Source organism: Anopheles arabiensis, chromosome 3 (assembly GCF_016920715.1).
Source record: "Anopheles arabiensis isolate DONGOLA chromosome 3, AaraD3, whole genome shotgun sequence".
Lineage (NCBI taxonomy): Eukaryota > Metazoa > Arthropoda > Insecta > Diptera > Culicidae > Anopheles > Anopheles arabiensis.
Window position 1 is genome coordinate 64,649,476 of NC_053518.1, and position 26,469 is coordinate 64,675,944.

The following is a 26,469-nucleotide window of genomic DNA, read 5'->3' on the forward strand; positions in this document are numbered from 1 at the left end:
TTTAGTAATTCCAACGTTGGCTGGAAAGATGATGAGACCTACCTGATGATGCATTCCCTCCACCTTATTCCCGTCGACCTCCAGGATCAGCTGGCCTACCTCCAGTCCACCGGCATCGTACGCTGCTCCATGTTCCTGTAAGACGGAGAGGGCAGAAGGTTTGGGTTTTGAGAGCAAGCTTATCAACAACCACAGTATAAGGAGCCTTCACGTACGTGGATGTTAATGATGCGTGGTAGCGGATGTTTCGTATTTGCGCCGCCCTCGATGGCGATGCCGAGGATTGGCTTCGACTTTTTAACGGTTATATGAAGATTTCCTCTATGATCAGGTACTATATGTGGTGGTTGATCTTGATTCTGTTCCAGCGACGATCCGTTCTGGTCCAAAGGCAGCCGTTGCATTGACTGGATACCGTTGTAGGCGAATTTGGCAAAGGAAGGTTGGAACGGGAGGTGAGGAATAAAATTAAATTAAAACAATTTATTACGAAAAAAAAACACGAAAAGGACATATAAACATTTGTGCCAAAATTGCATCGATATGGATTATGGAGTACGATAAGCGGATGGACATGAGGAGTGACAGGGTTTCTCCCCGTGCCAGAGAGTAACCAGCTCGTTTCGAATAAATACACTTAAATGTTGTAAGAAGGTTATAAATATATGAAATGCGGTATAGAACAAACAATAATACTCCAGAACGTTATCATACGTTATCATTATGAATCGTGCTTTATATTTACTTAAGGAAATTAGATAATAAGAGTGAGATATTGTTGTTTAGTACATAAAAATGTTATTACTAATAATAAAGAAGTTATTTAAACTTGACAAAAAACAAGAATTAGAATTATAGTATTTTTCAAATTGTTGCTACTGCGATGAAGCACTAGAAATGGTGTTCTTTAGTACGGGAATGCTACTATCAGTCACTACTTTAGTACGCATACAAGTTCTAAAAGCCGAGTAGATGGACTTTGTGGGAAGTGTTATACCCGTTCTTCTACAGTTCTTTTAGGTATATGTGGTGAAATAGCCTTGAAGCGCAATTATAATTCTATGAGTGTTTGTATACTTTTAGAAGACAGTTTATTACGATTGCATTTTCTGCAATGTGTACGGTTTTTAAATTTAAAGGATAGCAATGCTACAGCTCAACGGTATGAAAGCACAATGTTTGTACTAATATCTACTTGTTATACATTTTAGTAAAGCACTACTACAGGACTACAGTAAGCCGTATCTGGTGATTTGTAGCCTTTGTGTTGATGTCTGTCACTGGGCGTGTATGTGAGTGTGTGTTTGTATGTATGTTTGGTTTCTGTGTTAACTTGTGGTTTTCTTATTTCCACCGTCGATTTTTTCATAGTAGCGTTATCAACAAATGCTGCTACCGAGGTCATTGCTTAGCGAAGGACTAGAGTTAGCGATCGAATGAGCAACGTTTCACATCCTAGCAGAACTGACAAACACGCACACATCGAAATACAGCCACACTAAAGACCTAATAGTAGCAACAGGAATATAACTTTCTATCTGCCTCGGTGAACAACTGACACAGCTAATGCCTGTTCGGCTACGCGCAACATGAACGAAACATACACGAGTACAACAAGGTGCAAACATGATCGGTAGTTGTAGACTGCTGGGATAGCTACCCAGGGCTACGATTAACGTTTACGACTTCTATAGTGGTGAGTGAAAGAAGAGTGTATGGTTGTGTGGAAAATAGTTTTCCATTCGCTTGGGTAACGTAGCATCATTTTCGCAGCATTTACGCTACGAAGCGTCGGTAAGGCACGTACGTACGGAGGTCGGCACAATAACGGCACACAGTACAGCAAGACACACAGATCTATTTACCTGATGCCGTCTGACACCCGGATCGGTTCCTAACAGTGTTCCTGCGCCTGCTCCGTCCTCATCATTCAAATCAAAACTTCTAGACAACTTTATCGACAATTCCTGGAGCGACGTGTGTGTTTGTTGTTGTTGTGTGTTTGGTTTAGACCGCCGGACGGCATTTGTTTGATTCGTTTTATTATTTCAGGAAAAAAGTTGGAAAGAAAGGAAAAAAGAAAAGAATTGCACAAAAATGAAAAACAACTGTTCGTGTACGGAGGTAAATAGTAAAACGCAACACAAAGCAGTGACGGCTTTTTTCTTTAAAAAATCATATTTTAAGAACAAAATAGCGATGAAAACTATAAATATAAAACTCTGCTCTCGGACAACTGTAAAGCATAGGCAAACTAGAAGCATATAATGAACAACAAATGAACAAAGAACCAACAAACGACGATCCGAAACAAATGAACATTCAACCTGTCACATACAAAAACAAAAGCAGAGAGCAGAACATGAAATAAAAGATGAAAAACAATGATAAACAAAATTAAATAAAAGCAAAACAGAAGAAACAACACTGTAACATAATGGTAAACAAATACAATAAAAAAATATACTAGACAGTAACAAACGATAAGCAAACTACACTAATTTGCGATTGACTCATGGAGAGGGACGTTACGAGTCTTATGGCTATTAGTTTTAATACTGGTATATTTCTTTATTGGTTTGTTGTTTCGTTCTCCAATGTCTAGAATAGTTCATTTAGAAAAAATAATCCTCTTTGTGCTTTTCCTTCTTTAATTACTTCATACTCTACTGAACTAATGTTTCATGGTGTCAATGTTTTCTGTTGGTGTATTTGTACAGAATATACACTATCAGCGGATTGATAGTATAAATACTTAGCAGTTTTCTTCATTGGAATGTGATTAGTTTTCCTTTGCTTGGTTTCGTTTCAATCCTTGATACTATGAGAAAGGTGCCCCATGCTTGCAATGTAGTGCAGAAAAGAATACACTTGAATACAATGGTGGTAGCAAGTGGGAAAGTTGGCCATATTAGGTAATCGAGTTGAAAGGGAAGTAAGAAGAAACCAAAAACAAAAAAAGACGGTGTATAAATATAAAGATGGTGTTTTGGGATGACGATTTTGACTCACGATTGCTCGTCATGAAAGTGTCCATTTATATAAATATAGAATTTTTTTCTTATTACAGATTTCGATTGAGATTGCTTCTGTGCAATTTGGTTGCAGCATAATTCAATACAGCTTTTCAAACAATGCTACGCAGTGAAAGTAATTCAAAACATTGAACGAAACGCATGCAGTGTGCGATAAAAAAGAGAGAAAATCTATGCTCTAGCTAACTACACATCGAACTCGAGAGGCCACTTCATTCCTACGGCGAATAAGTTAGTATAGAAATAAAAAAAAAAGAAAACTGTGAATGTGAAAATCAAAGATACAAATCAACTACAAAGTAGTATAATAGAGTTAAATCAATGAATTAAATAATGTATAAGATGTGGTAAGTGTTTCTTTAGTACTTTTATAAGAAAACTGTCGAAGAAAATACGAATAAAAACGGGAACGGCAAATCAACCGATAGGCAGATTCGTATAACAACATAGAAAACTGTCATACATACTTATAAAAATGGACACAATTCGTGCTTCGTAATACTGATTTATGAAGGTGCATCTAAGGAATGCAACCGTTAGAGGCGCAAATTAAACGCAAGATGAAACACACATAACAGTACAGAAGGGAGGTGAAAATGGTTGGATTTAGTTGTTGTGGTTTTGATTATTCAAACTTTTGAAATTGATAGTGCTTTTATTTCGATCATTGCAGTAATGACAGTTAAAACTGGTTAATGCGATAGTCAAATAATATAGAAACAATCAATTTTTCAATCCACTGAGTATTTAGAAACATAATTATCGTGGAAAATAACAAATGGGTAGTTAAGAGAATATGAAAGTGAAACAAAACATTATACATAACTAAAAAAGTGATATAATTGCAAGAGAAAGACAAACAAGACGAACAACTTTGATCGAAATAGAGCAATATTTGTGATTTTGAAGTGATTCAAAGAGGTCGAGAGAATCAATCAAAAATGAGACAATAAAAACAACAAAACAAAAGAACACAACCAGTTCTCAAAGAGGGGATCCCAGGACCCAGGAAAGAAAAAAAGAAAATCAACGCAAGAAATGTAACAGGAGATTTAGAAGTTTAAAGTATGTTAGAGGTTGCACTTACGAGAGGTCTTCCCCAGTACCAAGATTTGACTCGTTGCGTTAAACCACCTAAATGTGATCGTATTCCATCTAAGTAGCTTCCCTGTAAGTTGGCGGGCGAATTTATTAAAAATAAATCATGTCCATACCATGAGGCTACCACAGAACGGATGTGACCGGCGACAAATGGCGAAACGGACGGCGAAACTGCACTTTGTTTGTTTTGATTAAGATTCCCTTTTTGCAAACTGATTTCATCTGACCAATCAATCAATCTTGTTTTTTATATAAAGATATGTTGTGTTGAACGACAATCAAATGAATGAAAAAATCTACAAGATTCTTACGTACTAATCGATTCTATCGAAGAAATGTAAAGAAAGTACCCGTGGAAATGAGTTTACTATAGATTTTGAGCTAATTATTGGTAAAAAAAGACTATCATACCTTAACAGTTATAATAATACTAGGTTATAAATTTAGAAACGTTCTAGCTGATGTATACATATTGCGTCTGGATTCTTACACCACGAGCCTATGTTGTGATCGCTAATTACTTAACGTACTTTAACGTTAAGAAAAGCCTAATTAATAAAAGTGTTCAAATTTTGACGAAAAAGGTAACTATGGTTTCGATCTACAACGTATGAACTCTCTAAATATGTCTCGGATGTATAAAGGAAAAGGTACGCTGAGTTTGGTTTTATATTAACAACACATTTGAATGATGAGAGGTATATATAGAGAGAGAAAGAAGATGGCACCAGTACACAACGTAAAACGGCAAACGGAAAAGGATGCGGGGGGACGAAACTTACCTGATCCTATGCGGATGCATTGCAGGTTGAAATAGAAGTTAATAATTACATTGCACAAGTTTAGATCGTTCGATCCACACTTACCGAGTCGTAATCTGCCCTAGATAGCTGAGTCTCGCTTCCTCTCCTGGGTCGTGTAGGATCATTGTAGTCCTGCTCGGTTGTAAGCACAGCGGTCATCGGTACACCAAAGCGTACAAGAAGAGAAACACAAAAGAAAAGACATCGTTTTATCAGTAAACTGGTGAACAATGTTCCAATACGGTCATTCATACTGCAAGAGACACACCGTCCCGGCAGTGTGAGAAGCGCATGAGTGATAAAGACAACGAGAAAAAAAAAAGAAATCCGTGTAGACAATAACTCAACAAGTGATGTGAAAATTGATTGTGAAGGCGACATATTTGGATCACAGACTTTGCAAAACAAAACGATTTGCCGAAGAGAGAGACAGAGAGAGAGATAGAAAGAGAGAAATACATAGATAAGAAAAGGGTGTCGTGACGTGTCATGTCGGGTGTCAACAATGATTCACAGACATCGCCGATCAGATGCATAAACGGGACGTACGGCAAGGGACGATAACGATGGCGAGAAATGGCTAGTGTATGGGCTAGTGTTGTTTTCTATTGGTGTGTTGTTGGCGTGTTGTTTGTTGGTTTACGTTTCGGCAGATTGTTTTGTTGTAGAGATTTTTGTTGTTTGTTTGATAAATTGTTAGCTACAGACACACTTAGAGTCGCTACACTAGAGTTATAATTATTTGATTAGATCATTTAGAGAGCGTTTCTATAAACTAGTACTGGTACGGGAGGAAAGTAAGGTATAACGTACAGCTCTGACGTCATTGGTGAGCTAGAAAACAGGGACACTGAGAGCTCTGGGAATGTGTTTTTGTGTGTGGGAAGATAATCGATACTTGTGAAATAGTAGACTTGTATAACATAATTTGGAATAGTTTGCAAATTGTTGTAAGTTTTGAGAACAAATTAAAAATTCAAATTACTTGATTGAAAAAAAAAACTAGAAAGCATAAGAAAACAATGAAAAGTTTATAAATGAGAGTAAACTGAGGTAGAAGAATAGAGAGAAAAACTAACAATATGGAAAAATCAGTTCCTACCCTTCCCTGACAGAGTGCATATCGAAATTCAGATGGAACGCAAACAAAACCGAAAAAGGGCTAACTAAAACGAGTAGTTAAACGAAAGAAGAGAGAAAGAGAGAGAAAGAGAGAAAAAAAGAAGAACAAATGCAATTAAAAGAACAACACAATCACCTTATTCTTCAACTGTTTAACGACGTCGCTAGACGAGGAGGATATTTTGTGGCGGTTCAGATGATGCAGGCCACCGAGGGCCGCCGACGGGCCGCCGGCAAAGTTCAGCCGGTTGGGCGTGACCGTGAGAGGATTATGCGGAATGTCGGCCAACGATGCGTTCAAGTGACGGGACGAGGCGTGATGGTGTAGGATCGGTCCTGCCGACATCGGCCGGTACGGTAGCGGCGCGGGCGGGCTGTATGCAAAAACCCCGCAAAAACCCCGTGTCATACGCCCCCAAGAGATATTGGAATGAGCCCCATCCCACCCCGCCACCCCGGCCCAAGACATTTGCATTTCAATGTGTCCGAGTGTGGGTTTCCGAAATGAAAAGAAACACGCGTGTGTTTGGAGTTAAAAATGAGGTGGGGGGGGGGGGGGAATAGAGAGAAATCAAAACAAAACAAAAAAAAAGAAAACAGTAGAATCACAAACATACACGCACACCCATACCCGCACGCCATTGAAATGCATCAAGTTGAGGGAATGAAGGGAAAAAGAGAAAAGAAAGAAAGAAAGAAGAACACGCGTTAAGTTACTGCGGATATGCTGGAACCCCCCCACACCATCATCACCACCACCGCCGCAATGGTTCCATTTCAAAATCGTGATCGTGTGTGTACCGATTGCGAATGTCCGGCATCGTCGATGCCAATCCGAGGCCAGAGTCTTCTGCGGGACTGCGACCGGTCGCTTCTATTACTTCCAGATCCGTTTCAGACACCTGGAAAAGTGGGGCGATTGGATGGAAAGGATGGGGACATTCGTTCACTTAAGTGGTTACGTACGTACGCGAGGACGCGTTAAAGTGTTGGCTCTGTTTTTTTTCAATGCAAATACTATTACCCGTCCACCCCGTTCTGTTGGAGGTGGACGTTCGGTTATGAGGATAGCAAAGATGTCTAGCACTACTACTTGGTACAGGCTACGAGCGGCAGGCGCGCAAGTGTATCTTAACTGTGTACTAACGAGCGAGCGAGCGAGCGAGCAAGAGATATGTATATAGAGAGAAGAATAGAGATAGTGTACATGTGTGTATGAGTGTGATTCTACGCTAGAATTAAAAGTGACTGTTTTAATTCTAGGATTGGCTAGAGATAAATAAACAAGAGAACCTTCAAACTGCAAACTGACAGCTACTTCTATCTGGCTAGTAGAAGTGGAATGAAAAGAAAAAAAAGCAGACTAGTAAACAAGAGCAGCTAACTACGAGAGGTTTTTCAAGAAAGGAACAAGCAAGAGGCGTAAGAAATATGGTACAATATGGAGGGCAAATCTATGAGGCTTTAGAGAAAAAGAAAAAAAAAATCATCCACTAATTGCTACGGCGATCAAGGACTGTGTCGCAGGGGTGGAGTGTATGCGTCAGAACAGGCCTGTTCTGATAAAGGTGTTAGAGGAGAAAAATTATACGGAGAAAATAGTACTAAGGGAAATTATGAGCTAAGTGTTGAGGGACGATACCACAAGTGGGACGATTGTACTGTGTTAACCGTCATGTGTACGACCGCCTACTCGGGTATGTTTCGCATCTTTATTCCAAAATAACTTTGGATTAAGAAGTTGTATCGACTTCAAATTTAAAAAATGCCTCAGAAAAGACGTTTTAAAACCATGTGCAAACAATACAAAAATATCAAAAATGTTTTTTTTTTAAATTATTTAAGTTTATATACCCTTCACAAGTAAAACCGGCTACCCGGGTACTCCGTACATTTTGTATGGAAGAATGATGTTTTTCGTTCTAAGCGTATATCTTTTGAATTACTTGTTAGATTTGAATGAAAACTGTCTTATAGGTTCATAATAATGCTTTATAACATATCGTAGATTTTATAACATAGATTTTTAAAAATCCAATCAATATTTTTTTCAATAAAAATGTGCTGTAACTCCGACACTCCAACCGGCCTTGCCGCATGTTTTGGTGGATGCTTAAGTCTTTTTCTTTTCTTTCAAATGTTGCATTGCAGTTACATTTTATTGCTTGTTGTGTAACAATACATTGAAAATAACACTGAATTCATCTTGTTTAAAAAGATACCAACCACTATAAGCAAACGAAATAGAATTCGCTGGCTGACAGTTAACACACACATTCATACTTTTGTTATAAAGTTACTGCCGAATAGTGCTGGGCGTTTCGGAGCGCACCAATGGTTCCGAAGCTGGCTCCACACACACGGCTCCGGAGCCGGATCCGCACCAACAGCCCCGGAACCGGCGGTGAATATACGGCTCCGGACCAACGGTTCTGGACTAACGTTTCAATAGAGACGGCATTGTATGATAGCGTAAAAAACGAATCTATCTTCTCGCAAGTGTAGAAGCTAACACCGGATGTGATAGTGTGATTGTTGAACAATGTTCAAAACTTATCGATTTTTTCATGTATAGATTCTTTTCAACATTATTTACTCAGCTATTTATGGATCTTCCCGATTGAAACTTTATTGAAAAGGATTTTTTGGTGCAATCTGTTCAAACCGGCTCCGTTGGTGCGACGCTGGAGTGGAGTCAGCTTTGGAGCCGTGGGTGCGGAGCCGAAATTGTCTAGAGCCGGTCGGAGCCGGTTTTTTTTTTAAATATGATAAGCATATTTTATAGATCGTCAACATATATTTTCATTCAAATCTAACAAATGTTTCAAAAGATATACGCTTTTAACCACGAAAAACATCATTCTTCCATACAAAATGCATGGCGTACCCGGGTAGGCGGTTGTACGGTTACGTAAAGTTTTTTGGTCGTACACAAGACGGTTAAAGGGGAGCATTGGTTTCGAGACAATAAATGATCTGAAGTCGTATAAGATTTAGAAGAAAGTGAAAATCAAAATTGTGAATGATTTTTAAAGAGTTCTCCCAAATAAATTCATATCAGAAAAACTGAGATAGTAGCGTCCTCTATCGGCGAGTAGCGTAATCCTCAATATGAAATATTTCACCGATTTGTTTGATTTTGTCATGCGTCTTTTTTTCCACAAAAAATCATCAAATTTAATAGAAAATATTTCAAAAGAATTCACGAGATCCAAAACCACGATATGACGTTCATTAAATAATAGTATTAGCTATACTCTTGAAGATATACAACAACCGTCCATAAATAGAAAGCCTTACGAGTGTTGACCGATCGTCCAATTATCAAAATTTTCCATGACTCACACAATGACCCAGGGCATTGCACCAAACAAAACTGCTCTGGTCATTTTGCCATGTCAATAAACTTCTGAGCGATCGAAACATCTAAATACCGCTCAGTTTAATTTAACTTTTAATGTAGGCGCACAACATGATTGATTTCACATACAAGCAGGCCCAGCTCGTCAGCGTCGCGTCAATATTATCAAGAAAACATTATCAAAAAATCAACCACCCCGAACGGTGTCATCAGCCCACGGTCCACGGCCCATCGGGAACAAACACGCAGCCGCCCATTCTGTGCGCCCATCACTGTTGGATGTTGTTTTTTCCCTTCCCGATTGGCCACTGGGACGCGCCATTTGCTTTGTTTCGTTGCGGCCCGTAGAATGCGATAAGCGATCGGTGTTGTTGTTTTTGGGATGGATGCATCATCTACCGCCGGCCGACCGACCCATAAGCGCCGTTGATAAGTACAACTTGTTCGAGCATGTGCATGTGCATCCGGAAGGGATGCGGCGTCGAGCCCCGAAACATGGTGGGTACTGGCGCCACCAACGCTACATGACGGTGGCCGCCGGTACCGCCTGCCAGTCCGAGCGAGAGATTACAAGTAATCCTTCCATAAATAATCGCTCAGCAAATAAAGCGCGATGCGCGCTGCGTCGGGACCCGGGTGCAACACGTTGCCCGTGGGTGGTGTAATTTATGGTACAGGACCGCGCCTTCGGCTGTTTGAATATTGATGAGCATTATCGGACGGCGTGTGGATGGCGTGAGTGTGTGTGAGGGGTGGGTTTTTATGTTCATATTGAGATTTAAATTGAAAGAAAGTATGTGACGCATAAAGTTGCATTTGGTGTACTAAAGAGCTAATCAATGGCATGATTTATATCAGTTTACATAAAACGTATTAAATATATAAATATATATATATATATATTTATATATTTAATATATATTATATATATATATATAATATAATAATATAATATATATATATATATATATATATATACAAATACATAAAGAACCTATATTATCTATATAATGTGTACGATATTTGATCGATCTTTGAATTATTGAATTAACTTTGATCTACCAAAACACAATTCCAACATCACAAAGAAAAGACGTGAATTGCACCATTGTGATAAATTTAACAAATTCTAGCTCCGCCATTTTCTTCTATACAATCCACCCCTTCCCTTACTACACGCTGCTTCAGGGGTGATAAAAAACTACCACAAAAAAACTTCCTTTTCAAAGCAGAGGGGAACCGAACCTCTCCAAAAGCAAACGGCACCTTCTCATTCGACGAAACTTTCTCCCAATCCACATCGAGAGAATTCATGTTTTTTTTCCCTTTGTTTACCTTTTTGTTAGAAAAGGGGAACTACTGGCTGCGGTAGATTTTTTATGTTTACGCTTACGCAATCGGGCCAATGCGTGCGCGTTTACGTTTCCATGGAGTACATAAAGCCTGAAAAAAATGCTCAACTTCTCCTCCTTGACTACAGGCAACAGCAGCAGGGCAGCAGCATCAGTCGGGCACGCTTCCTGGCAACGATTCAAACTCACGGCAACGAGCCCCGCTTACTATGTATAAAAGTAAAAAAAGAACTGCTTCTCCGACCCTTCTCCATCCCGATAGCAGCTCGCACGTGGAAAGGGGCGCCGTACACACACTCACACACCGTAGCACCAAAACACTGGAAGGATAATGTGCGACCATAAATAAATGTAGATGGTTGGTAGTGTTGGGGTGTGTATTTTTTTTTCTTCTGTGGGTTCGTTCCATCCATCCATTTCGTTCTGTTCTGCGCTACTCCCTTCCAGAACCGACGCACGGCTGCGAGTGCGTACAGATGTCCCCTTTTTCGGATGGCGATTGAAGCGCTCACACGAAGGGCTGCTGTAGGGGAAGCAAGGGGCAACCGTTTCTACCGACCGTGTGCGATACAGTACGTGTGCGTGTGTTTTTTGTGCCTAGTTTTGTTCGTTCATTTCCTCCTTTTTTCGTACTCTCATCGCTTATTTATTCCGCCTCCTTCCCGAACGCGCCATTGCGTGCGCCTGTGTCTATTCTATCCCCCGTTGGCGCGCCGTGCTCCAGTTTGTTTGTGGCGAGAGATTGCGCGAGAGAGAAAGCGAGAGAGCGCAACCGATAATGGCGGCCGCTAGCGAGGTGCGCCGCCATGAGGGGGAGCTTTTTTTCTCGTAACAACCTCCCTCCCAACGCAACCAAACAAAAATAGCAAATGGCGCCATTCGGCAAACAGTGCGGACTCCATCATAAAATTGAGGGGAGCCTAGAATTTTCGCACGGGAAAGGGAAGTTACTTTTTCTGAGTTCTTTTCGAATCTTTTTCTTTTTCATTGATTGGATTATTTTATGTCGAGTTTTAGCTTTATTTTTCCTTTGCTTTGTATGTTTATATTGTTGGCGATAAATAACGCATAAATGAAATAAATAATGCATCACCATGGCGACAGGAATAGAGAGTGGAAACGTGTTATGAAGGAAGCACATGGTTTTGAACCAGAATACGAAGATATGTTATAATTTTATGTTGTTTACTGATAATTATTAAATTGAATCATTTCAAGGCATTATTTAAGATTGTTGGTTAAAAAAATCGGTGATAATAGTCGTTGATCTAGGGGTTAGTTTGAATGTTAATAATAAAATAGTTTAATAAAATGTCGTAGCACAAATATACAAGCTAATTGTATATAAATAAATAAATAAATAAATAAAATTTCTTTCCTATTAAACACAAATCTAACATTATCACATAAAATTACACTTGATTCTAGCATTAAATTCTACCTAAAGCCAAAGAAAACTGCTCTGTTCCCCATGCCTTCGGTTATTCGCCCAGCCTAACAATGGGGGAGGAAAAAAACCGCTTCCTTACGGGTCGTTTACTCCGTCGAAGACTATCCCCAGAATTTTGCTGATTGCTCCGGCTTGGTTAGACGATTTCCTTTCTGGATTTTCTCTGCTTCTTTTGCTACCACTAGCGGGGTATGAGTTTTCCCTTGACGCAAGTGTGCAATGTGCGAAGAAAATAAAAAGCCCCGAGGGAGTATTCTGTGGCGGCGGTTACGAGTGGCGAGGCAAATGTCTATCCACTCTTCTTTTCACGGGTACAGCACACAAAAACAAGGAAGAAAAAGGCCCACTGGGTGGTTAGTGGGATGGGGGCGCACTTTGATGCTGTTTTTTTTCTTTCATGCAGCCAAAATATTCTCTCCATTTTTCCGTTGATCATAGCGATATGTATTAAAGCACGTGTGTTAGTGTATGTGAAAGTTGTTTACTTTCATTTCCCATTTCTTTGACTATTTCCTCATTCTTCTTTGCTTCCGAACGCTCCGCTGCAGTGCGTTATCTGCGTTTGTTTAATCGGGTTTGATTACAGTGAAATGAAGCTGACCAGCTTCCAGCTATTGGGAAGGGCCTAATAGCCAACACCACTGCGAGGGTGAAATTATGAGTGTAAATAATCCACACATCTCCCACAAACACACACTCACGCGTGTTTCTGATCGGAAACCATCATCATCGTCAACATCATCATGAGAAAAAAAGCATCAGTTTCGTACGGGAAAGCACGTAAAATCGTGCCCCATCACGACAGCTACGGGACTCACAAATGCCGGCCACTTTAAAAACCGGGATTGTAGTGCTGCCACACAAGTGTGTTGTTTTTACACGCTGACAAAATATATTTATTTTCATTAATTTGTCTCTCGCCGGGCTCGCTAGGCGCGGCAAAGCCCGTAATGCGCCTCCTAAAAACCATCCGGGTGTCCAGGGCGGTGTCGTTAAAGTGCATTTTAAAAGCAATTAAAGCCCAGTAGCCGCAGGCGCACTTTTGCGTAGAGCAGCTGGGTCCGAACAATAACAAGCGGACCTTAGCGACACAGACACACGCACCCGGTCGGGCGGGCACCCGGGCCCGTTGGACGTGCGCGTCACACATTGGTTTTTTTCGGGCGAGACTTACACGGCGATCGAAATGAGCAATCGCTTTAGCGAATAATTATGTCTTTAGGAAGTGTGAGCATTTGCATGAGGCTGATTATGCTAATAATGATCGTAAACATTCTTAAAAGTGAATGATGTTGTTTGTGACGGAATTGGTTTAATACAAAAATGATTATTTATCAAGTGTGTCCGGCATTTGCTGTTGCTGGTAATGTCTTTAAAAGTGTTTAAAATGAGCACTTGGAAGGAAATTTATTTTGTTTTATTTATTTTTAAGCTGACGTACATTAATGTCTAATCGGAAAATTTATACAGGTATTCCTCGATATAAGAGCTATTACTGCGGACCGGAGGCAATAGCATATCTCGAATATTAGCGTAAGTCGAATTTCGAGGTTTTCAGTCAAATTATAGTTAAGTTTCGTGTAATTTTGTTTGAAGTGGTAGGTTTTAGCCACTAAATTAGTTATTTGATCTGATTTCAACTGAAGATTACAATTGTTTACCTTTTAAAATGATTTTTAAAATTCGAAATAAAGATAATTTTTTTTGCATTTTTCATATGATACGTCAAATCAGTTCAAATTGCCCAAAGAACTGTCAAATTAAGAAAATAGCGTATAGCGTAATTGCGTATATAGAATAAGACGCATATCGTAGAATATCTGTATCTAATTAATGGAGCACATATTCAGGACTTAAACATGAAATATGACGCATTAATTATTAAATGAAAAAAATAAATATTAAATTTGACTTGCAATTTGGCGCAAGCAAGGCGATTCGTCAATTAATTGTCATCCTTTTAAAAACATATGTTGTAGACAAAAATCCTAGCATGGCACCAATAATGCTGTTCAATTGGCTTTTAATAGACACGTTGACACGTGTTCACGTATGTATAGTACTTCCAGTGTATTAAGGATTTATCAAATATTTGATCGTTAATTATTAATACGGTGAACCTTTTCATTATTTTATTATCACTATATAGTTATTTTTGCTTTTTAACGTTATAGAAAGCATTGATAGTATGGTTTGCGTCTTCGTTAGAACAATCTGATAATATTGCACGCATAACATGAAAGTAAGCGATGAAATACTTTATTCAAATAAAAGTTTCATGTTAAGCTTTCATTAATACTTCATTGTGTTAAGAAACACGAAACAGACAAACATACATTATTTCCTTGCAAAATACTTTTAGAAGAAAATAAAAACTTAATTCATATTTCATATTACTTATTTCATAAGACAGGAAAAAAAAGACATATCAATAGCTGCCAAATAGCAGATAAATGAATAAAGCAATATGAATGTATCAAAATAGCAGAGCAATTAAGCTAATATTTAGGGCAGCAATGCTTCTAGTTGAAAACATGCTGCTTTATTGTTTTGCAATAAAACAATCATCAATATTCACTTAAAATTCATCCATCGCATTTGCCGCTTGCTAGACACTTAATGCTTCATAAAGTACGTAACTCGTTCCTCGAGTTGCTTACGAAATCGAACCGGCTAAACCACCGAAACGGAGAAAGTTGCCACCTTGCCTATAGAGAGAAGAGCAGCAGCGTCCATCCAACCCTCAACCACCCAAAACCACGGTAAGTGATTAGGAGGTGGCGTACGCAGAAAGGTGAAAAACGGGAACAGGGTTAGTGCACACAAACACGGACGAAACAAAAAAAAGCATAAGCCCTGAATCAGTATCACGGTAGCACCAAGTGCACCCCTTTGCCCCATATGTTGTCTTGCTAGACGCACTTTCGATTTCAAATACACACACACATACTTTTCCACGGAAGACAAAAATCAATTTTCCTTCTTGTGACCTTCCCTGGGCAAGACATGCTTCTTGGGTCGTTCTCCGTTCACGCCGAATCGTTCCCCCGTGCTCAGTCTGTCTCGCTTCACTTCCGAAACTTTACCTCTGGAAAAGCCCTACCCAGGCCCTGCCCGACCCAAGGACGGTTACTATGGACACGGCGAGAGCCACGGAAGCGAGAGATAGAAATAGATCAACGTAGGGCACGAGACAGAGAGAGTGAGAGCGAACGGCAGAGCTCAGCAACTTGCGAGCAGGCGTGAAAGAGAGCGCGTTGGAATAGGGAAGAGGAAAAAAAAAGGTTCTGTTTTCTTCTGTTTCACCCTCACGCAGTGCGTTGTAGCTACCCCTAGGGATGCATGGGATGGTTGGTAGTACTGGCAGGTCCCAAAAAATCTCAGATCAGTTTTTAAATCGCCAGTGTGCAGTGTGGTAGTCCTTCTGGAAAGCCTGCTGGTCCCGAACGGAGTTTTGTCAAGTCGTAAGCGTATGTGTTTTGTACGAGTTCGAGTGTACGTACGCGGAACGTTTTCGGAGCAGAGCAGCAATACATTGCAGGCCAAAAGTCCCGGTTGTTACGAAAGTGTTCAGTTGCAGGAGTCGTTTAAAGACGGTGAAACGTTACACTGTTGTGCTTGTGATTGAAATATGCTACAAATCGAATCGAAGAAAGATTGTGTTTAACAAAGTCAAACATCTTCCTGGAATGTTTAAGTGATTTGCAAAGTGTTGTAAAAAAAAGAAACTGAAAGTGAAGAGACACAAAAACGAGAGACACAATTTCGTCACGGACCCGTCCCCGTCCCCGTGATGCTGTAGTCGGCCTGTGGTCAGCAGCAGGACATTGTCGAACCTTTTGGTCTACATTTTCTTCGCCACATTTGCATCGTGCAACCATTCAGGTAAGAATGTCACACAGAACACACAGAAACCCAATCGGTTGGAGGTCGAATCTCACTTTTACAACACAAACTCATGCCGGCACAAACGTACGAGCCCGAAAGATGATTGACCTACTTCCACGCCCCCCCGTCCCTGCATCCTTTGGCATTCGAAGGACAACTCTTTTGTCCTTAAGATTTTACAGCGCAACATTGGGCCCCCGCAGTACGGTGGGATGGTGCAATTAGGAATTGGCAAACTTTATGATGGCTTCCCAAACTTTGACTTTTCAAAGCTTTCCTCTCCATTGGCACTCTCCTGTTGTTGGGTAGGTAGGTGACTCAGGGACATCGTCGAGTCTACCCGTTCGTACATGGTCTGAGAAAGTACCCTCGGTACTTTGGGTGAGGCGTATACAAATCGGGGGCGGTTCTTTGGCCAACCGAACGGAGTGGGAAAGTCAAATTCGGGGGTCAGCTTTCGTTTCGGGGTCTCGTTTGCTTTCGGCCCGAGGGTACGGCTGTAAAATCGATTCAAATTTAGAGAGGGAAAAAGGGGAAGCTTGTAAAAAAATAAAACTTAAAAATAACACATCTCCAGCATCCCATGGTGATTTTGGGAACGTGGACTTGTGCTTGGGACGGTTACAATGCTTGCGAGGGAAAGTGCATTGTTGTCACAATTGTTGCCATCGACCTTACCCTTTACACCGAAACGGGGCGCACCATTTGGGGCGATGGCAAAAGGGTCGCAAAGGTTCGCTCTTCGTTCTTGCTACGATCGTAAAGTCGAATGTTTGTTTACGAGCCGTGAGGAAAGTGTTTAGATTTTCGGGATATTTGTGACGTGGGTGACGCATAGAATGGGAAACAATCGCTTCCTCTACGCGTATTTTCAAAGAACGAAAGGGCACATGTGGAAATGGCTGGAACGGGGAAATGAAATGGCCGTTTGTTGCATTGTAAAAACCGACAAAAACGGGGTAGAACCCAGTGTTGTATAGGGTGTAATTGAAATTTTAATGTTAAAAACAGACGATAATGTTTGGGAATTATTAAAACTGCAAAGCCTCACATGAAAATGCTTCAAGTTAACAAAAAGTTATTTTTTTGTTGAAAATATGCAATGTTTCATCATAGTATTTAAATAATTGAATACATTTCATTGGAATAGCTTGAGAATATTCTTAGAATACAGTAAATTAATTCCATTTTTCCTTGAAGTATACACTCATTATGTGATGCTTCTCGGCGACGGTACATAATGAAAAGGCTCCCCCTCAAAATATAACGACAAACAATAGAACGTTATAACGTTCTGTGGAGGAGGATGAGGCAAAAAAAAGCTAAAACCACAAAGAAATATTCTGGATTACGAGAACCCTCCCAAATAAACAGAAAAGAGAAGAAGGAAGAAAAAAAACGAACACACAAACCTTCTTCTGTCGCAACACACAAAACGCAACTTTCCTGCCATGCCGGGTGGGTTATCGATTTTCCAAACCCACCAACCATGCATTGAGCGTTGTGAGAGGAGGCAAAAAACGGCAGGAAAAAAAGGAATAAAAGATTTCGCAAAAATCCTCCAAGACAAAGGACGAACGTACGCATTTTCCACCCCAACGAAGGAGAAGGTAAAAGGGGGAAGGGTGGTGTAGGAGTAGAAGAAAGAAGAAAAACTCCTTCACGCAAGAGAGGACAAACAAAGCCGGCAAAATGGGAAAAATGCTGCTCGGTTGTTGTGTTTTGGTTTCGGTTTCCATTTCAAGGGAAATTGTTCGTCGCTAATGGAAGAAGAGGAAGAAGTAGCCCCCAAAAAAACTCTCTACTCTCGTACTAAACGAGCACAGATACATTCTTGCAAGCAACACACACACATACTCAAACACTAGGAGAAGCCGGAAAATAGTAAAACACACAGCGCGTTCAATTATCGTTTTTCGGGATAGAATAGGGGGGAGGCTTGTGGGAGAGATCGTTCCCAAATGCAGGGAAATAAAAAGCTGCGATGAAAATAAAAATAATCACCCACACACATACATGCGCATGAGTGTGAGCAGCAGCACATTTTGCCCCCTTTTTGTCTTCTCGGGACATTTAATTTGGCTGTGGGGAGGACTTCTCACCCTCGCAAACACATATACTTTTCACCGACCCTCTATCTCTATGTGTGTGTGCGTGTTTATATACCGAGGGTGTAGCAACAAAAAACCCTGTGTGGCATCGGTGTGTGAGTGAATCGCACTCGTGAGGGGAGAAAGTGAAACACACAACCATCCATTACGGTTACTAAAGGGCTTGCCTACTCACACAAATACGTACACCGTTTTAAGGGGAGGATAAAACGAAAAAAACATGAACACAGCATGGCATGTTTTACTGATGGTTTTGTTTCTTTTATCCTTTCGGTCTGTTTTGCAGAATGCAGAACTTTGACTCCGTAATGGCGATGGCGGCAGCAACACAACAACAGTCACAGCAGCAGCAGCAGCAGCAAACAGCAGATCAACAGCAGCAAACGGCAACGCCGAACGGTTGGTTCGATTTAACGATCAAATCCGAACCACTCGACTACCATCCGCATCATCATCATCCGCTGCAGCAGCATCACCATCATCACCTGCACCATCATCGCCCGGGCGGAGTGCAGCAGGACACGACGACGCACCTCGCGAGCGATTCACACTCCAACCCAACCTCCCCGCAGAGCGTGGACAGTATGGATTCGCTCAGTGGCAAGAGTGGATTTTTTGAGGCAAAGGGAGCGAACAGTCTCATGTCGGGCGGCTACAACCCGCTCGGCTTTAATCCACTCACACCGCCAGGCTATTCGGGGCTGTTGATTCCACCACCGCCGGCACAGCTCGCCGCTCAGCAGCAGCAGCAGCACCAACAGCACCAGCAACGCCTAGCAACACCCAACCGAATGTACGGCAATGGTACGGGCAAGGTGGAGCTGCCAACCTCCCTAACGCCGACCCACACCCCACCGATGGACGTGACGCCACCAAAGTCCCCCAAGGAGTCGCTCGAAACACCCACCAAAGAGGAGGACGCCGGCTCGGACTGTGAGGATGGCTCGTACGATGGCAGCGAGGACGAGGACGGCATCCGCAAGCCGAAGGTGAACTCGCACGGTCAGGTGAAGAAGTTCCGCTGCAAGCAGTGCGAGTTTGTCGCGGTAACGAAGCTCAGCTTCTGGGAGCATACGCGCAGCCACATCAAGCCGGAAAAGATGCTCACCTGCCCAAAGTGTCCGTTCGTGACGGAGTACAAGCACCATCTCGAGTACCATCTGCGCAACCACCAGCGCTCCAAGCCGTTCCAGTGTCCGAAGTGTAGCTACAGCTGCGTCAACAAATCGATGCTGAACTCGCACATGAAGTCGCACTCGAACGTGTTCCAGTACCGGTGTGCGGATTGTAACTACGCCACCAAGTACTGCCACTCGCTCAAGCTGCATCTGCGCAAGTACGCGCACAAGCCGGACGTGGTGCTGAACCTGGACGGTACACCGAACCCGCTACCGATCATCGATGTGTACGGGACGCGTCGTGGACCGAAAGCGAAACCGCAGAAGAACGCCGATAAGCATCTGCTCAAGCAAGAACAGGCTCAGCAGGAGCAGCAATCTCAACCACTCAAACAGCAAGAATTGATCAACTCCGGAGATCAATCGCCCGCCCCACTAACGCCACTAAGTCAGCAGGGCATGGCAACGGCACCGACGACTCCGTTCACCCCTCCCGGAAGTGGCCAAACGAATGGGCTGATGCGCAACCTCTTCCCGCACCAGCTCTTCCCGAACCCGCTCGCGCACATGTTCAAGAGTGCGGCGGCCAACGGCAGTCTGCCACTGTTCCCGTACCTGAACCTCAACTTCCAGATGTTTGCCGACCAGCAGGCCGGTTTGCAGCAGCAGCAGCAGCAGCAACTCTCCCCCCGCACCTTCCAGCAGAACCTGATGAACCAGCTGGCGGGCGAAAAGCTGAACGGCAGTGCAACGAGCAGCGGCTCCGACCAGGACAACGATCTTTCGGTGCGGACCAGCTCCAGCGGCTCCACACTGGGCGAGGAGCTGCTGAAGCACATTACGGCGGCGGCGGCTGACAGTTCGGCAGCGGTGGGGCGCAATGCGCTCCCTCAGGAGGACAGTGAGTCGGAGACGACCCAGGCTGCACCGCTGCAGGCATCATTCGATGAGTTCCCGGCATCGGTATCGTCCAATCCGCGGACACCTTCGACCACCGGTAAGGGTGAACGGAGTCGCCGTAAGGGACGTGCCTTTAAGCTGGAGCGGCTTACAGAACCGGCCACTTCGTCGGGTGGCTCAAACGAAATGGACACTCACTACGAGCACGCTGAGGAAGCGGCGGTCAGTACACCGGTGACAGTAGCTGTCGCTCGTGAATCCCCTGCGCCGCCCAAGGAACGTTCACTCGAGTGCAAGTACTGCGACATTGCGTTCCGGGACGATGTGCTGTACACGATCCACATGGGCTATCACGGGTACGACGACGTGTTCAAGTGCAACATGTGCGGCGAGAAGAGTGACGATCGCATCGGCTTCTTCCTGCACATTGCCCGCAAGGCGCACTGATCCGCTGATAGGGGACGCCCGAGATGGTGGCGGCGTACCGAATCGGGGATGAATGCGCATGCGGGACACACTACCTGATAAGTATTTATTTATTGTAAGAGGGACAGGCGAAGACAACGTGTTGGTTGACTCTTATTTCCCGATGAGTTTGTATATGCATACATAAATAATTTCGCAATGGCAGAAGCTAGTCGGCAGAGAACGTTTGCAGAACGTTTGTGGGAAGAAGAGACAGTTTGGGTTTTAGTGGTTTGTCTGTAAAAAAGCAACGCAATTTGGTCCATTTACACACAAACTAAAGCACCCGAAAACAATCCAAAGACTGAGCAGAGGAAAAAGGAAGGCAAAATGCATGTAGAAAGCAAGAAGATAGAGAAAGAGACAGTAATGCAGGAAGTAAAAAGTTACTATAGTAAGTAAGACGGCACAGTACGAGCAAAAGAATCAAAGATATTCGTAGGATGAGATGGTTCGTTCGAAGCTCCTCGGATTTTTGCCCACCCCGTTTTTTGCCTCGCTAGTGGTTAAGAGATTGTTACGAACTTCTTAGCGCGTAGAACATTAGGATTATTTATACTGGTTGACGGTGCACACAATAAAGAACACTAAATTCATCTAAATTTTCGGGCCTTATGTTTTCTTTTTGAAAATAAACTTTTGGTATAACTTTCTCCATCACACAGAAAGCTACAGCTTTTTCTCAGTTTTCTGTAGTTGAATCCAAGGAGACATTGCAAAAGCTTTTGTTAAGTTGTTCGTTAAATTTTACTTCCACTCCTCTTCAAGAAAAAAGCATCCATTAAAAAAAACTGAAAATTGAAATCATTTTCCTCATTTCCATTAATTCCTGTAAAGATCTTTAACGTCCTTTAAAGTTCCTAGTATGTTTCGTAAGGTTAGTTGCTCTAAAAACGATCTTTACAGCGATCTTTACAGCTAATTAGCACCACGCTCAAGTAGAACGCTTATGATGTCAATCGGGGTGTCTTCCGATTGGGATCATCATTCTTCACCTTTCTGCTCGTCATTCTTCACCTTCACCCCGAAAAGATCCTTCGACCTTTCGGGCCCCCTTCAAATTGGAATCGATTTCATCGCAATACAAGGGCACCTCTTAAGAAACGGTCCGCCACGTGCCCTTGGTTCCTAACCGCAAGATAACATCTAGGAGTTCCCTTCCGATCTTACGATCATCCACAAGCTCAAGACAGCAGGGCATGAAGCAGTGTTCGAGAGCTACGGTAAGGTCCTGGTGCTAAGGGTGCCTAGGGTCTTGGCCGGAAGTTTGCTAGTTTCGTTCCCTTCTGAAACTGAAAAAAAACACACATTCCTTCCCTTGCGTATGATTCCCGGCACGTGCGGTGGAATGTTTCGGTGGATAAATCTTAACCGAGAATGGGGGAACGCTTTCCGGGGAAGTTAATTGAAATTTTTCCGTAAATTTAAATGCCAATCTGCGCAAGATGTGGAAAGTGAAGAAATTGTGCTGCCTAGGATGTAGATTAGGCTAATGGTGGTGCTGCGCACGCGGTGGTGCAAAACAGACGGTCTAACGAGGGTCATGACAGGACGCGGATGATTGATCAATCGATTGCATTGCTGTGCTGTACTGTGCTGTGTATTCCCTGTGCTCTTCTACAACGGTTGGGGGATCATTCAAATTGAATTCTAAATTATAGCGCGTGCGCTCTGTCAGCTCCGATAGCCGGAGTCGTTAATATTCGTCGGTATGGCACTAGGGGGAGCGATAGAGAGAAATGAGAATACTTCTTTCCACTTAAGTTTTTGATTTTCTTTTATCTTTTTAGGAAGATATTTCATTTAGGGAGTCACAGAATCCGGTTCGAAGGACCAAATGGAGGACGCTTTAAACGGGAAGGCAAACGAAAATTCTAATTTCTCGCTCATTACTTATCCAGATCAGGCCGATATGCTGCAGCCCGCTGACAGAGTTTGACAGTTTTTTTAATGACCTACAAGGACACGTATCGAATCACGCTACTGTTGAGACGTGAATTTCGCACTCTTATTGGGTTGCCAAACAAAAATACACACAACATGAAAAAATTACCAAAAAATAGTGTACGTCTCAATTCCAATGGAGAGTGGACGACAATAGGTGGAAAAATGGTGTCGCCGAATGCGTAATGCGATTACTGCCGAGTGCAGCGAATAGGATTAAGCCCGACCCGGTCTTCAGTGGCACGTTCGAGAAGAGCTAAAGCTTCGCCCTTCGGGTTCGTGGATTGCCCTTTGGCCTCTTTCGGCTAGAGCCACGGCAGCAGCGACGACGGCAGCTTGCCACACAAGTCCGCACTCGGCACGCAACGTAACTGACCCTTAACGGGGACGGCTTGTCGAGCCAAATGGGAGAAAATGTGTAAAGGAACACAGGAAAAAAACACAACAATCTTGAAGTATGGCATGAACACATTTGCGTTGCAACGAGCGTATCGGAAGGATAATGAGCACCGAAGACAACCCCCAAACAGACGCAAGATTAAGTTGCGAGTGGCAGCGGAGCAGAGCATAAAAAAGAACACACCACAAGGTACCGCGCAAGATGGACGATAAATCTTTACTTCGCGCTTGCCGGTTACCGCTAGAGGGTCAGCTGGAACCACTAGGAAGTACTGAATGTAACCGAACGTAACACGTGCCTAATCCTATTAACGCCGATCGTGGATCGCAAGAGATCTAAATAGGCGTGGAGAAATGATCCTTGTTTATGCCAAACGAAGCCAAAAAAACAGCACGCTCCGCGATCTTCTAGCTTGAACGTCATAACTCATTTATCTGTTGCTGTGTTTATCGAATGGTTTATTTCACGTTTTGTTTTGGCATGCGCGTACAAATCCAACATTCTCTCTTTGGGGAAAGGAAGCTAATGTGCCAGTAAAGAGCTGACCGGTGGCAGTACTTCAAAAGAGGATTGATTAAAAAGGGCAAAAGGACGCAGCCTCAAACCGCACAGCTGACGGTGGCGCTTTCCTGTTTTGTTTTTTCTTCGGGGAAATGAATCAATTGTTGGCTAGGGATGGCTGCCTCAGTCCAACCCACATCTTTTTTGCGGTAAAACCGAACATGAAAAACCGACCCTCAGAGATCAGTCGATCGATCCGAACGTTGTGGGTGAGTGAATATTTTACTGTACACATTCCTTCTCCTGTCTCCTGTTCGAATGAGAAATGATTGCAACGTCCCATCTGTTGAGGACACAGCATTCTGCACTCTTTTCGGTGGTGCGTTTGGGTTTCACGTTTTAACACACAATTGCTCTGTGGACTGTTTTTCGCTTTTCTGTAACATAAAAGGGTGCAACAGTACGAGTGACCTCACCAGCATGAATAAATAAATATGATCGATGATGCCTGAACGAATCTGCGAGTGCGGGAGCAATCGAAACCAATCAACACCTTCAGGTTCACAAACCAACGACACAAAAAAGGCAAAAGGGTTCATTACAAAAGGGTTTTAGGATGTTTGCTCAACAGCAACAGCGCACCATTTGCACCGTAACGAGTGAAACGGTTGGAAGAGTTTTTCGAAAAAGGATGGCTGGCTTTTGCACCGTGCATGTGCAAAGGGGCTTGATTACTGGGCCACTGCGCTCAAGTACAGGAAAAATGGTTACTTTTTGCACCTTTCGAGGTTTTTTTTTTCAGTTCAGCTCTCGTGAAGATGCATCTGCAAAACGCACAGTTGAGTGTCATGCTGGTGCTTGCAACTGTTGTTGAGGGTGAAGAATGTGTGCAAAAGGTGTTTCGGTTCTTTCAAAATACTTGCATATGTTCATATTTTTATGACATTCCTTGATTTTGTGTATCGCACTAAAGGATTTTCAAAGTGAAAAACGCTGTGACAGAGATTGGAGATAATTATTGCTCTTTTGGTACGCAGACGACGAACCTGAAGCGTTGGATGAACGGTTAGAAAGCGAGTTAAATAAAAAACACGTAAAAGAGGACTACAGCAATGAAGAAAAACATATTTTACTTAAATACTTAAACTGTAAAAAATCCCATAAAAAGTAATCGCTATCGAAAAAAATCTGATATAACATTCTTTCCGTATTGCCTATACAAAGTAATAAAAGACTAAGAGAAGTAATACAATATGCTATACGATGTTTGTTCCTTATTTTACCTAAAAGGCCTATTTTAAAAGTTCCATTTCCAAATATAATTTCGCTTAGGAAACATAATTAACACACACATCCCAATGTCCTAGCCAGTATGATACAGCTACATCGCTGGTCAAGCATTTGTCGTCATAATGTCCTAAAATCCCTTGCTTGAGCTCTACAGCTCTACAATGTACAATGTCCATTTTACAGCTCTGTCGAAAGCGAAATCGTTGGAGAGCGAAAAACAAGCGCAAAACAGAACCGAACATCGGTACGTTTGTTTGCGACGTAAACGAGGCGCGCCGTTATAAAAATCCCAACCACCGCCAGCTGTCCGTTGGCTTTGGGACCGTTCCAAGGGTGAGGATGGACGTCCGGGAGGTGTGGTGTAGAGAACGAGTGAGCAAGAATGGAAACGAAAATCGGACACCCGATCGGATGTGTTGCTGCTGGTGGCTGTCGCTGCCATGACCAGGATCCTTTCGCTGCTGTCTCTTCCGTTCTCCCGTCCCTCACGCGATCGTACCGTGCACGAGCGCAACCACAGGCCAGGACGACACGGTGGCCACAGCCGAAGAGCCGTTGGACTTGGGAGATTCTCTTTTTAGGTACGGATGCTTCCAGCGAGCTCCAGCGTTCTTCTCGCTTTTGCCCTTTTAATAACGCATTTATTATTATTTTTTTTCTCTCTCCGGTGCCGCGCACCCTCCAGGGAGACGGGGAAGCTGCACGCAGCAAAACGATCGTCCAGGACCGGCGCACACACACGCGGCAGGAAAAAAAGAAGTAGAAAAAGGTATTTTTTCCTCTCCTCTCGGGTGACACATATTTTGTGCGGCGTTGTGCACCGATGCACATTGGATGGGTATGTTTGTGTGTATGCGCTTCATGCACATGTGCCACTATTCATCGCTAAACCGCTGCCAGCCTGCAAGGCACTTCCCTTGCACGGTGTGCCGCGTGCCATCGTTTTTATTTATAGAAAAACTGTATATGTACGGAAAACCGCCTGCACGGAATCAGTTGCAAGAAAGCAAAAACGAACAAACAAAAAAAGGGAAGGAAAACACAAAGTATTTCCCTATAGGGACACACGCTTTTCCGGCCGCCGAAGACGCCGTCGTCGCCGTAGGGACGACTGTTTCGCTCATTAAACCCAATAACTGAAGTCAATGAGGTCCGGGCGGGTGATGAGTCCCAGTTCCACCGCGCACCAGTTCCAAAGGACGATCTTCGGAGACGATCGACGGAGTCGAGTGTGAAATTAGTTTCGACATTTCCTTATTATTTTTTCCCACTTCCTAGGAAAAACCCCGTTTGCGCGTCGCGCCGCGACGATCCTTTTCGTCTTGAGGATGCGTATTTGTTCATCTGGCGCGTGCACACGTACATCCCAGACAGAATGTATATGGCTTTGCCTAATGAGGTGAAGTGTAAGGATTTGTCGAAAGATCGACCAGATGGACGGTAGATGCACCACGGAAAAGGCTGCGAACGCGTGTGGGATTGAATTACCACTCGTGAAGGGTACGCGAACGGTTTGCTTCTGTAAGATACAGCTTCGACATCATCGATCATGGCTCGTCTCGATGAAATGCTCATTTGCCAGTTACACCGTACCGATCTGTTTCGTCTGGCGTGTGTATAATGGTTTT

General features: G+C 42.9%; 1 protein-coding gene across 6 annotated transcripts in view; it reads right to left on the reverse strand.

Annotated features, from left to right (window-relative positions):
• Window positions 1–26,469, reverse strand: part of LOC120900409 (whirlin) — a 97,550-nt gene that overhangs the window by 7,008 nt on the left and 64,073 nt on the right. For 3 of the 6 annotated variants that reach the window (XM_040307369.1, XM_040307374.1, XM_040307372.1), the window contains exons 13-19: window positions 6,863–6,963; window positions 6,198–6,435; window positions 5,003–5,071; window positions 4,919–4,924; window positions 4,123–4,203; window positions 216–407; window positions 43–135 (exon numbers count right to left, since the gene is read on the reverse strand). In XM_040307369.1, coding sequence (XP_040163303.1) covers window positions 43–135; window positions 216–407; window positions 4,123–4,203; window positions 4,919–4,924; window positions 5,003–5,071; window positions 6,198–6,435; window positions 6,863–6,963 — 780 coding nt within the window. Of the gene's footprint in view, window positions 1–42; window positions 136–215; window positions 408–1,865; window positions 1,968–4,122; window positions 4,204–4,918; window positions 4,925–5,002; window positions 5,072–6,197; window positions 6,436–6,862; window positions 6,964–26,469 lie in introns of all 6 variants that reach the window. The other 3 variants (XM_040307368.1, XM_040307370.1, XM_040307371.1) reach the window with 3 other exon arrangements.